This window comes from Manduca sexta, chromosome 25, assembly GCF_014839805.1.
Source record: "Manduca sexta isolate Smith_Timp_Sample1 chromosome 25, JHU_Msex_v1.0, whole genome shotgun sequence".
Classification (NCBI taxonomy): domain Eukaryota; kingdom Metazoa; phylum Arthropoda; class Insecta; order Lepidoptera; family Sphingidae; genus Manduca; species Manduca sexta.
Genome location: NC_051139.1, coordinates 12721476 through 12734070, shown reverse-complemented (window position 1 = coordinate 12734070; position 12595 = coordinate 12721476). Strand labels below are relative to the sequence as shown.

Here is a 12595-nt window from a genome sequence, read left to right as displayed (position 1 = left end):
ACAGAAGCCAGTCACATTACTGAGCATTATGAAACTTAACAATATATACACTTCTGTGCAATACTTTGTAAATAATATTTGTTATGTTGATACTATGCTTGGGAAGCCAATGCACTCCTTGTACTTACCACCAGAAGAACAATTTGCTTGACTGTGCGAAAAATAAAATGTCAGAGTAACCTTTTCTATAATGCAGAGAAATAAGGAGCTAAATGGCTAATCAATTTCCTGATTTTAAATACAGTTGTCTTAAGTATCTTAATTTATTTATATATTATGTATCTACAGAAATAAATAGTATACATTAACACATATAAATAAATATCAGTCAAACCAGTGAAGTGTCCACAAAGAAATGACATATTTTATAAATATTATTAAGTAGCAACAATGAAATAGGAGGAAAAATATAGCATAAAAGTTGAGAAGTTTAAACATCTCATTTATTCACCACCACAGTGGGCAGCAATGCAAATGATCATTGAATAGAAATTACTTTAGCATTTTCTTATTGTCCAATAGTTCTGGAATAAATTCAGTGCACCAATAGACCAAAACTCTCATAGCAGAAAAGTGCACAGTAGGATTTTAAATCTGATAAATATTTTTTTATGCAGGCAGGACCATGGGCAACAAACACCTTGTAGAATATATCATTTATTACACATGAGAAATACCAATTAAATATTGTTTTTACAATAAACCTGTTTATAAAATCAACTTTTGCCAATGGTACATTCAAAATTTTCTTGTATAAAATATTCGGCATTTGTATGGATAAATAATTTCCCCCAGTACAATGAGTATATTATTATATTAACAAAACTTTAAATTGTTTTGTTGTACTGAGATGTTGTCTCAGTGTTACTTGTTCATAATATAACCTGCTCAGAAGTCAGAGATATAAATATAACAAAACTATTTATTATGTTTTTACCACCAAGGGATCCAGGTGCCTTATTATCTATGCTGCACGTTATTTTGACTGTGCGCTTTTAATAGAATTGAACTTGGCATACAAAATATCATTCCACACTAATCTCGCAAAGATACCGTAACGCTGCCGCGTTATAAGTTTACACTGTCATCGAAAATATGACCCATAGTATGGTCAACACAAAATAAGTTGATAGAAAGAAATTCCGTATTCATTACTTAATAATTTGTATATAATATATCAGAGCGCCATATGCCGTCTATGGGGCGAATCCGTCTTTTTGCAATTATGGGTTATCTAATTAAAGGACAGCTTCGAAAGCAGTATAGGTAAATAGGAGATTTTTGACTATTTTACTTAAAAGACGGATATGCCCCAGTAGACGGTATAGGCCCCCCTAACTATACATCAAATTTAACTGCATTTTATTTTCGGCTTACTATGCAGGTAGAATATATCTAATATCATATATGTAAGTATCTGGGCACATGGACTTAAATATTTATACTTGTGTTTATAATGTTTCGACAGATAATGTATATTTGTGGGCGAACCTATCTCCATATCAGTCAAAAATTACAATACCTAAAAAAGGATTTTGGAAACAAAACGGTGGCACATACAATGTTTATTGCGAGCATGTTGCGAGCAGTATGCGTATGGATCGAAAACCGATCCTCACAATTCATATTCGTAGGGCGTTGTCTATCGACTAATGACGCGACACCTAAACGTGTAGCATATTTTAACAAAATATGAGATATTAAATGAAATAAATAAGTAAGCAACCCAACATGTGGGTAATGTGATGTTAAGTGGCCTGCAATTTGGACCACCTAACAAATGTATCAAATACCCCAAATAGTAGAATCATGGTAAACTGCAGGTTTTAAAAAAGGAATAGAGATCATGAATGTGAAGGAATGTTTGAGTTCCTAAATTCCCTAGATAGAACAAAGACTTGTATATAGAAATATTGCGTGAATTTCATTTAATACAGACAAAAATATCATTGGTAAGTTAACAAAGCATGACATTGCGAAAAGGACGTCCGAACGCATAAATAAGAAGCTACTAAATATATGTGCATATAATTACATTTATGAAACAAAGCATTTTTATTTTACACAAAAGCTAGAGTTAATAAACAATTTATTATCACAATTTCTCAATATCAGTGATATATCACACATTTTAATAATATAATTATCTAAAACTCGTGGTATCTGTTTCTAATCAATGTTTGTGTTATTCTTCAACTGGGTATAATTGTTGGCGGTTTCGCCCGCGTGAAAAGCCTTTCCCGGAACAAAAGTCACTGTATTCGTCCATGACAAAAACAAATCCATCATTATGCCCATATCAAATTTAAACAAAACCTAATCAACAATTTCTATGTTTAAAGTTCCAAGAAACATTAAGTATTTAAGGCGATACCTCAAGGTCCATTTTCATACATTTTGTTTCGGCTTTAATCTGGGTAACTAAACAAGTATTGGCAAGTAAAGAATTTAAATTCACGTCTAGTTAGTGATTAGTTCTCGCAGTTGAAAGAAAAACGTAAAATAATTAATAATCATGGATATTTCGGCCTTTAAAATTTAATATGACGAAATTTTAAAGGCAGAAATATCCATGATTATTAATTATTTTACATTCAACTGCGAAAACTAATCACTAACTAGACGTGTAAATTACTTATACTTTAGTTACCCAGATTAAAGCCGAAACAAAATGTATAATGATATAACCCTATACCTAACATTCGAAATCTTTACATTTCACATTCATATTCGTAAGATTTTACATAAACATTATGAAGGTTGTCTTCAATAAATACGACTCGGTTACTTATAAGTAGTATATCATTAAATTATAGAAAGCATATAATAAAGTGCCTATGTTTACATAACATTGTTTAGGTTAACCTTGCAATGACTCATTAATTAACTTTGTTTTTATAAGAATTATCAGCATCGATGTTTGTCTTATGTTCATTAATGATATCTGTGCAAATTGTTTAAGTCGTGAATTATCAGGTTACTGAATAATGAAATTTTAAATATTAAATGCTGATTGATTGATTCAAAACTATATTAATTATGTTATAATATACTTATTTGAAACATATTTTATTACGCTGTACCTACTAGCATGTAAAATCAATGGAATATCCATGTTTGATGTAATATTTTCCTGCCGCGCAGTGCGGACTCGTAGTTATGACGTAGGTGATAAGGTGGTGATGAACATTACATACAAACAAAAATAATATAATATGTAGCGTTTAATTAATGAACACAAATATTCATATTTATTTGCTGCTATATATCTGGTTTTAATGCATATTATATAATTCTCAGGATAAATAACTACCTGACCCCCTTAGTTCACGGGTGTTCAGAAGGAAATATGTTTTTCTCAGTGTTCAATGGTCTGACTGGTGTCCTGTTATAAGTATAGTTTGCGCGCGTGTTGACAGGTTTAGTTCTACGCTTATGTTTGTTACAGGCAGTACATGTCACACAACACATATTTTCCAGTACCTTAAGTAATTCTAAGGCTTGGTCTATCGGTGGTCTAATTCACCTGAAATAAAATATACTTAATAGCAGTTTATGCGTGATTAGCAAACAAATGTCTTAACACTCTTTCTATTTTCTATTGTTAGCAGTATTTGTTGGAGATATCGATTTTTATAGTTATTTCTGTTGTTCGATGCCCCACACATTATAAGGACTCGTATTGAGCTAAGACTCGTACAACGATTACTGCACAGTCCACAGTTACATCAGTAACTGGATGTTACGCTTATACATAACTCTACTACGCTTTCCCTATTCGCTTATTATCAAAATGTCTGTCAACAATAAAAAGTAATTTTATCAATTAGGCAATATATGGATTTTTTTATAAATATGGTTTTTAAATTAATCACCTTTACAATGTATATTATGTAGGTACTATCAATCACATAAATAACTCAACAAATTCAAAACCTAAAATCACGTGTACACAAGAATGTATATATTATATGTATTATGTTATGCATTTTTGAGAAATTTAATTCAAACATTTTTCTATCGAAAAAAGTACTCTTGGCGCATACACGCGCATTGTTGTATACACGTCTTAAATTAGTATTGGATAAAGACAATGCACGAATAGTTGCAGTAAGGGTATACTTGCGTACTTAGATTAGCAACGCATTCGCCTGATCCGCACACACCCTGACAGGCGTTGTACTGGGATATCAGTTCAATGCAAGTTAAACAATTAATTCGGATGACAAGACATTGCATACGATTGATTGCAATATGCTTCTAACTAGACGTGCGGTAAGAGGCAGAGTGGAGAGCTATTCAGTTTTATTAAGTTTTATAATTAATTTGTATATAGTGCAGGCACCACCAGGTATGGAGTGTTATTTCCATCTTCGGGAAAGTACTGCCGACTACTTATCTAATGGCTTGGACGAATTGCACCTTCGCGACGGTCTATCCGCATTATGAATAATGCAGACGTCACCAAGGACCTTCAACCGCTTCAGGTGCGCGGGGTTATTACCGCGCGCACGGCATTCTTCCGTCTCTATAATGATGAATACCGTTAAGAATCATGTAACTTTATTCCATTTTAAGCTTTGCGTAACAGAACCACGTGTACTAACTAGGCTACAGAGCCACAGCTTCATGGTCTTCGCGCCATTAGAGCGTGGAACAATAAGTCAAACAGAACAGTAATCACTGCCAATTTCGGACAGAATAATAATATAATTATCTTTTTTTTAATCTAGTTAGACAGAACTTATGGTTACACCGTAATTTATGTTTAAATAGTTTTCCTACGGCACCACATTATCTACGGCACTTAATGCGTGTGTAGGTGCCTCGAACAGTGAGATAACCTACTTTGGTTCATTCGGTAACACTGTAAAACTAAAGGCAACAGAATCGTTATTAACTATTTTATTCATGTGTTTAATTGTTTGCTAATGAAATGGAATAATTAAATATTAAAATGGCTATATTATTAATTTCAGTATCGATAAAATCCCTAAAGTTACCTCGCCAGTTCTGGTGATCCACGGAACTGAGGATGAGGTGATAGACTTCTCCCACGGACTCGCCATATACGAGCGCTGTCCGCGTGCTGTGGAACCACTTTGGGTTGAGGTAACCAATGTTTATGAATATACATAGCTAAATATGTTTTTGCTTTTATCTATCATGCCTATACCATTCCCTGACGTTTAAACATAATTTGCGTTTTGCAGGGTGCTGGACATAATGATGTCGAACTCTTCAATCAGTATCTCGACAGACTGAAACGTTTTGTATCTGTAGAATTGCTCAACTGACAAAGACTGCCGGCCACGGGCCAGACAATTCAAGGTGATCTAAAATGTTTCCTATTTTATAAAATTATACGCATTATGTACTTCATTTGTAAAATTTGAAATTATACGTCAGTTGAAATGTGGTGGTAACAGTCATGTTCACAGAACAGAAGGGGAGCAATCTGCCTGTTCGACCGCGGATAAAGTAATGTTTGCTCTTACATATAAATGTAGGTACTTAAAGAAAAATAATAAACAGATATAAAGTGCAAATTGAGATAATATAAACCATCTTACCAATAAACTTTGTATAATATGTATAATATGTCTGACGTCGGTAGTAGATAAAAGCCGTATTGTCTTGCTACGTTGAGTAATATTTAATAGGTTGGCATCTAAGGGAGCACACGCCATGCGTCTGAAAATTACCACTATGGCAGGGCGTCACATCACATACGACGTGTTTGTTGTAACTGACACGAATCTTTTCATAACACACCGGTTATGTTGGTGGCATACTCACGAGAGTGAAGTTGCCGCCGTTGGCATACCATAAATAATCGGAACCTCATATCCATTTAAGGATTGCACTTAATATTAATTTATTAGCTTTGCTCGCGGCTTCGCCCGCTTGAATAAATTAAGAATTTTCTGGGATAAAAGTCTAGCTGAGTATATATTTCCAGGGTCTCCCATAGCATATTTCATCGAAATACGTTGAATATTTTTTGTGTTTATCGCACTCAAATCAAAGATAGAAGCGGCGGGGGGTTTGTTTTAAAATATATTTTTAGACATTTCTAAGAGGAATATTTCCGTCATACATGATTATTAATGATGGTGCTCACCTATTGGTGGTCATAAATGTACTATCCAACACTAAAATAATTTTAAATTCGAACCAGTAGTTCCTGAGATTACCGCTTTCAAATAAATAAACTCTTCAGCTCTATATAATAGTATATATATATATATATATATAGATAGATGATTGATAGGCACTAAGGAAAATGAATAATTTGAGCATTAAATAATTAAACGTTGACTTTAAATTACGAAAATTCGGTTCGAGTATCATGTTAGAGTACAATTATAAATTCATAATATTACATTTCAGGTGACGACCAAAATCCAGCTTCGACACTGAGCTCCGGCACTTCTAGTTCTGTGACAGAGAGACTCCTCTAGCTAGCGGGGGCCGGGCCCAGCCGGGCCGGCCCCAACAAAAATAATGCCAATAATGGCAACGGTAGTCCGCAGCGCGATCTCGCCGCCGACGCCGACACCCCCGCGCCCGCCGCGCCCGCCGCGCCCGCACACAACATCAGCATCAACGTCACCGACACGGACTCGCCCGACGGCGCCCGTCGCCGCATCCACCTGCGCTCGCTCAGCGACGTCACGCCCGCCAGCCGCGCCCACACCCCCCGCGCGCGCTCCCACTCCGAGCGGCCGCGCGCCTCTCCGCGCCCTCCCCGCACGGCCCCGCGCCGCCCTCGCGCCGCGCCAGGCGCGCAGCGAGCGCTCCTCACCTGACGCGTCGCCGCTCGCGCTCGACGACGGTCGGCGCGCCCGCGACCGTGCCGCCTCCGCGCTCGCAGACCCATGGCGCAAAATGAGCGAACTAGACCTGGCTGCGGCTCGGTCGACGCGCGACCCCTGGGTGCGCTTCCCACCGCCGCGCGCCGACGATCCGCCCGCCGTCGAGCCTGAGCGACGACGGGACCCTCGGCGGCCCCGACTCGAACGGCGCTCACCAGTATCTTGCGACACGTGCGGTAGTGAGAGTTGCGAATGCTGGCGCGCCAGTAGTGCGACGGCGCCAGGAGCGTCGACTGCGGCGAGTGGTGCGACGGCGACGGGCGCAGTGGTGCGCGTGCGCACGCCGCTGCGGCGCGCGGGCGCGTCCCTGGGCGCGAGCTGCGCGGCGCAGTGCACGTGCGAGCCGCGGTCGGCGCGCGTGTCGCCGGCGCGGCTGGCAGCACGCGGCGCGGTGCGGGCGCTGTCGGACGAGGAGGAGCGGCCGCGCCGGCTATACAAGTCATCGTCGCAGCGGCTGGTGTGTTCGGCGACAGAGCCAGACCGCGCGCGACCGGCGGACCCGTTGCTGGAGACTACGTGTTGAAGCGACGTTTCGTCCCCTTGGACGTGCGAGTATTATTAGTGCGAATTTTGTATCCCTTTAGATGTAAGAGTTCAAAATTGTATTTGTATCGTGTTCGATTGTCCGTGACGAGAGGCGCTGCTCCTTGGTGCCGCCGGTGCGCCGGTTCGAGTGATTGTTTTTCATTTATTGTCACGTGACCATTTTCATCACAGTTGAGACGCGAGTATTATGCGTCTGGTTCCTGCGAAGTTGATTTGAACTGCATGCTATGAAATTAACGCACAACTAAGTATGTGAGAGTATCCGTTTCGATTGAATTACCTACAAAATGTTACTTTATACTATACGATGTGTACTTCCATAATATTGTAAATATTTCTAGATAGTTATGATATGAAATAAATCATTGTTTAAAGTCGTTACCATAGTCCGACAAGTATTCATTATTGCTATACCAAAATGCAATAACAAATTTTGTGTGAATAACGGTAGGTCTGATCAATGAGTCGTACATGCATACATTCCATATTCAAATATGTGCGCATGCGCACGTCACCTGAGCGTTGTTAAAGTCCCACTAAACACTGAACCGTAAACAGTCCACATTTGACCATCTGCCCCAGTGATCGATCGGAGGTGGCGAATCTCTGTGTTGTGAAAAGTTTATACATTATATTTATCTATGTTCTCACTAGAGTATATGCCTGTTTGAGTAAAATAGTCCTCTTTGATCTGCAGGGTAATAATATGCGGTCAGATTCAGTACAGTGCCAAATAATAAGCTCTTACTAAGGGTGACGTCACATGTTCCGATGTACAGCCTGTTGGAAAATAATATCAAAAGAATTGTTGCCATTGGATACTATTTATTTTATTGTACACATTATGAAATACAATAATTATAGCATTTTATACCTTATGTGTCTGGGATTATTACTTTCAATTCAAGTTTTAAACTTGTATCTTCTTGTATTTTCGTTACGGCATTTCAATATTAAAACTATTATAAAACACCTATCTGCTGTCTTGTATGATAGATTCCTAATTGAACGAGTTTCTCGAAGTGTGCGTTTTATTAACTTAAATTGTATTTGTGTCAGGCATTTGTTGTAAATGCTGACCCGTTGATGACCTTTTTGTTTATTTATTTTCAGTGCCATTTACAATTTTATTATTGTTTATCAGATACTCATTTTATATTCTTTCATTTTGATTGTATGTACTTATTTTCAATTATTGTAATAAATAAGATGAGATGAACTTGTGTGGTCGTCTCAACTGTTATTTACTTATTATTACAAAACATGTAAAATAATAATTATCTCTGACTTGTAATATAACAGGTAATTTTATTAAATTAAAGAGCACATATCTAAAACAATTGTTTCTTACTGGCATTATATTCCAAAATATGATATACAACTATGACACAATTCATATGCTGACTAATATAATATGTATACCTTTTACTTGTGCAAGAACATGTGGGTAAATTTAAAACCAAGACAAGGTGCGTCAAAATATTTGCATAAAAGAAATGCTCCTGTACCCGCAGCTTGGCGATGGCCGATACTTTGTCCATGTTATATTGAATATGTTCTTCAAAATGTATCGCTCGTTCTGAATTTAAAAAAAAAACCTATTTTGATTGAGACTCCTGAATCTTCCTCAATCTATAATCAATATTTTCTAAATTAACTTTTATATTATGGCTTCCATCGTTTATTTATCGGTGGTTTCGCCAATGTCTCATAATAATAATAGCGGATACGTAACAAAAAATTACTAAAATATGAAGCAGCAATATGAATCTTTACAACGGTTTGATTAATGTTACTTCCGACGTTTCAACGTGGGCAAACACACGTATAAATACATCGGCGGGAAAATATCTGTTCAATAATTTTATTTCGGTAATTAGTAACTATCTAAAAAAAAACTTTGTTCTGGTTGGTCCATTTTAGCGATGGATTGGAAAAAGGGAATATTTTTTGAAATGGTGGTAATTTTTTTAGAAGAAATAATACAACATAAAACTATATTTGTATTTAAATACAATTAATGGCGGCTTCTTAGTCAAGACAGATAAGTATAGAATTATTACGAACATTATATCTAAAGAAAATAAGATAATAAATACATTTGTATGGTTTAAATTATCTATATTATGGAAGATATTATACAAGTAGACTCATACTGCTGATGTTTTGGCTCTTACGACGAGCCAGTTCACAGTCGCACAAAACTAGCTTGAATCAGCAACTTTGTAGCTGTGTTTCATAGTATGATCATAATATCTATAAAGATTACCCGAAGTGCAAGTTTTCCCCAATTACCCCTATTAGCAAATTCCTTCTCTACTAAAAAAGTGGACAGTATGCACAAAATACTACTCTGTATGTATGAGTGTTTAACCACACATAACCACTTCACGTTTTATTTAAACATATACACCTATCTAAATTACCTAGTTTCCCTAACACGATATTCACTCTATGGTAATGTCTAGCCCAGACTATTTATTAAGCTTTAATTTAATATAGTCTGAAACCATTTCGGCTATAATTTCTGCAGACTTCAAAACAAAGGCATGGTCAATGTTTACTACTTTCATTTGAAGATAAGGTTGATAACATTTTAGGTCTTCCATATATTTGACTGGCACCCAACCATCATGATTACTATAAATAATGTTTGTCATGTGTTTAATTTTTTCTATTATGTAATTGTTTAAAGATGTTACTTTGTCCATTTCATCATAAGCTAAAAAAAGCACCTTCTCACCGACTCTTGGATTGCAATATTTTTGAATTCTTTCTTCGTAATGTAAAGGTAGAGAATTAAATTTTAAATAGATTTTAATTAGAAGTGATTTGATATAATTAGGTAACATATAAGCTAATGTAAAAACAAGCAACGCAATTGTATGAAAATTCCTTATGAAATTATTCAAAAATATACCATTCTTCGTTTCTGCCATATGTTGGATAGTAGGAAATAACAAATTGATTGATGAAATTCTATTAATTAAATTACTATGTTTTTGCAATGCTTCTAGAATCATCCATGACCCGATAGAATGACCTATAAGATGCATGTTACTACGCTTATCAACGTAATTGTAGATAAAATCCAACTTGTGTTCGATTTGACCTTCTAGATTAAATAAATTTTCTTGACCTTGCAGCATATTTGATTTCTTGTCTGGAACTTCTTCATGGCCAGCATGACCTAAAAAATTATAGTTTTCACAAAGAGTTCTAAACACTACCTAAGTATGTACTGTTTAAAGTCTTTGCATTTTGATCATACTTTAAAGTTCCAAAATGAACAGTGTTCTTTAACCATTGTCAAGTTTGGATAATATCTATATAATATTATGACGGTTTAATGTGGGTAGTCGTGATAGAATCATATCGTAGCCAGTTTAACAGGTATGTGCATCTATAAGATTTTTATAAACTATTGAATTTCTGAACAATTTGATTCAAGTTTCAAACAAAAGTTGCTTATTAACTATTATCTTACTAATATTATTATAAATGCGAATGTTTGTTAAAATTTTTGGATGTTTGTTTATTGTTAGAAGTAAAGATTGAACGGATTTGGATACAAATAGGCCTACAGAGAGACCGTCCTGGATTATCCTATAGGCTACCTTTTAACCTGGTAATTTGGTCCCTTGTAAAATATTTAATTTTTTAAATCTGATTTCTAAGTAGATGGCGTTGGCATTGCATTGATAGCCCCATGGATTTCTACAGCGATTTATGGATTTTTGTTCCGGAAATGGCTTTTTACACGAGCTAAGCCGCGAGCAATACCTAGTAGGTACTTATGTTATAAGACGTGGTTCCTATAAATATCTATTTTATTGGTAAATGTTGCCTTCAGAGATTATGATTACCTAATAATAATTAACCTACCGATTCTAATGTTTCTTTAGTCAAATGCCTATACTTTACACATATGCCTATACTTTGCATTGCATCAAAGGTGCAGAAATGATTAAATTATCACATAAAACTTTGCTTGAATAATAACCAGATTGACACAATATGCCCGTAATATTTAATTATTTTATGAGATTTTATTTATAGATTTCTCTCAACTATGCGAAAACATCGGAAATGATTAGCCTAACTAAGAAAATCCTATCCTAGCCATTTACACTGGCTACAATATTATTCATCACCTGACTTATTTAAAGGTATCTTTACCTTATTTTTACTCAATAGAGTATAAAATAATCAAAAATGTTCTTACCAATAACACAAACAGGCAGACCAGTATTCTCATGTAGTGCTGTGCCAAATTCTATGTAAAAGTCTGTAACACCTGGATTACCCGTAACGCATATAATTACATCTTGACCGCTACAGTCAAAAGGATCGCCCCACGTTATCAAATGAGTCTGGATAGAATTTATAACTTTAAATATATTTTTCATAATATTGAGTTAAATACAACAAAGCGTTAATAACATAGAAGTATTTCAATGATCCAAATTCACCTAATTTATTCTTATAAGATTGAAAGCCTTTTATAACTATTTATTTAGGTGTCTAATTCAGTGTTATCATTGATTTTGGAACACAAAACGTGACCTTATCAGATCGTATTTGGTAAGTATAAATTTATACTTCGTGTTTCATTTACCTATATGTTTTTATAGGTTAATATTAAAATAATTAAGAGTCTGCTAAAAACAAAATATTAGCAAGAGCTTATCAATACTAATGTCAACTGTCCTATTTCTATAACTCTGAGCCTATAACTAACTGTTGTCAAAAATAATGATCTCGAACTAAGTTTTTGACATTACTCTGTCAGTTCATGTATTTATGGCTGTTAGGTGATAACCTGTCATTGTTCTGAGTGATAACCCAATGACTAAATATAAAGAGGACAGGCCTCAAAAGTTAGCTATATGAATAAGTTATATTTATGTTAGGGAAATCGACGCAGAATTGTCAATATATATGTCTATCTCTTTTACTCAAAGCTTATTTGGAACGCAACAAAAAAAGACAAAAATAATGCTTTCTTCGCATATGGCACTATTTCGTTTACTTCAACACACTGGGACCGCCTTGCGGCAGAAACGCCATTTTATGCGGGCCAGTCAGCAAGTACATGTAGTGTCAGACGATGTAAACAAATCTTCATAAATATTGAATTTAAAGTAATATAATCATATTCTCAATTGTTC

The 12595-nt window shown here is 35.7% G+C and overlaps 2 protein-coding genes and 1 long non-coding RNA gene across 4 annotated transcripts; 2 read left to right on the top strand and 1 right to left on the bottom strand.

Moving 5' to 3' along the window:
* The first annotated feature begins 4024 nt into the window (after positions 1–4024).
* On the top strand, positions 4025–6736 carry LOC119190551. Of its 2 annotated transcripts, XR_005112997.1 has the most exons (4): positions 4025–4487; positions 4980–5112; positions 5214–5331; positions 6394–6736. It is a non-coding gene; the product is annotated as an uncharacterized LOC119190551 (long non-coding RNA). The 2 variants fall into 2 exon arrangements; XR_005112996.1 differs by lacking the exon at positions 4025–4487 and having other exon boundaries at positions 4883–5112.
* A 19-nt stretch (positions 6737–6755) lies between these two features.
* LOC115443763 lies at positions 6756–7810 on the top strand. Its single transcript, XM_030169317.2, has one exon. It carries the CDS (start codon positions 6892–6894, stop codon positions 7399–7401), a length of 510 nt encoding a protein of 169 aa, XP_030025177.1. The 5' UTR covers positions 6756–6891; the 3' UTR covers positions 7402–7810.
* A 1604-nt stretch (positions 7811–9414) lies between these two features.
* On the bottom strand, positions 9415–12181 carry LOC119190549 (lipid droplet-associated hydrolase). Its single transcript, XM_037442709.1, has 2 exons — positions 11650–12181; positions 9415–10614 (listed from the first exon to the last, which is right to left on the bottom strand). The coding sequence occupies exons 1-2, from the start codon at positions 11831–11833 to the stop codon at positions 9899–9901; spliced, it is 900 nt and encodes a 299-aa protein (XP_037298606.1). The 5' UTR covers positions 11834–12181; the 3' UTR covers positions 9415–9898.
* Positions 12182–12595: the final 414 nt, after the last annotated feature.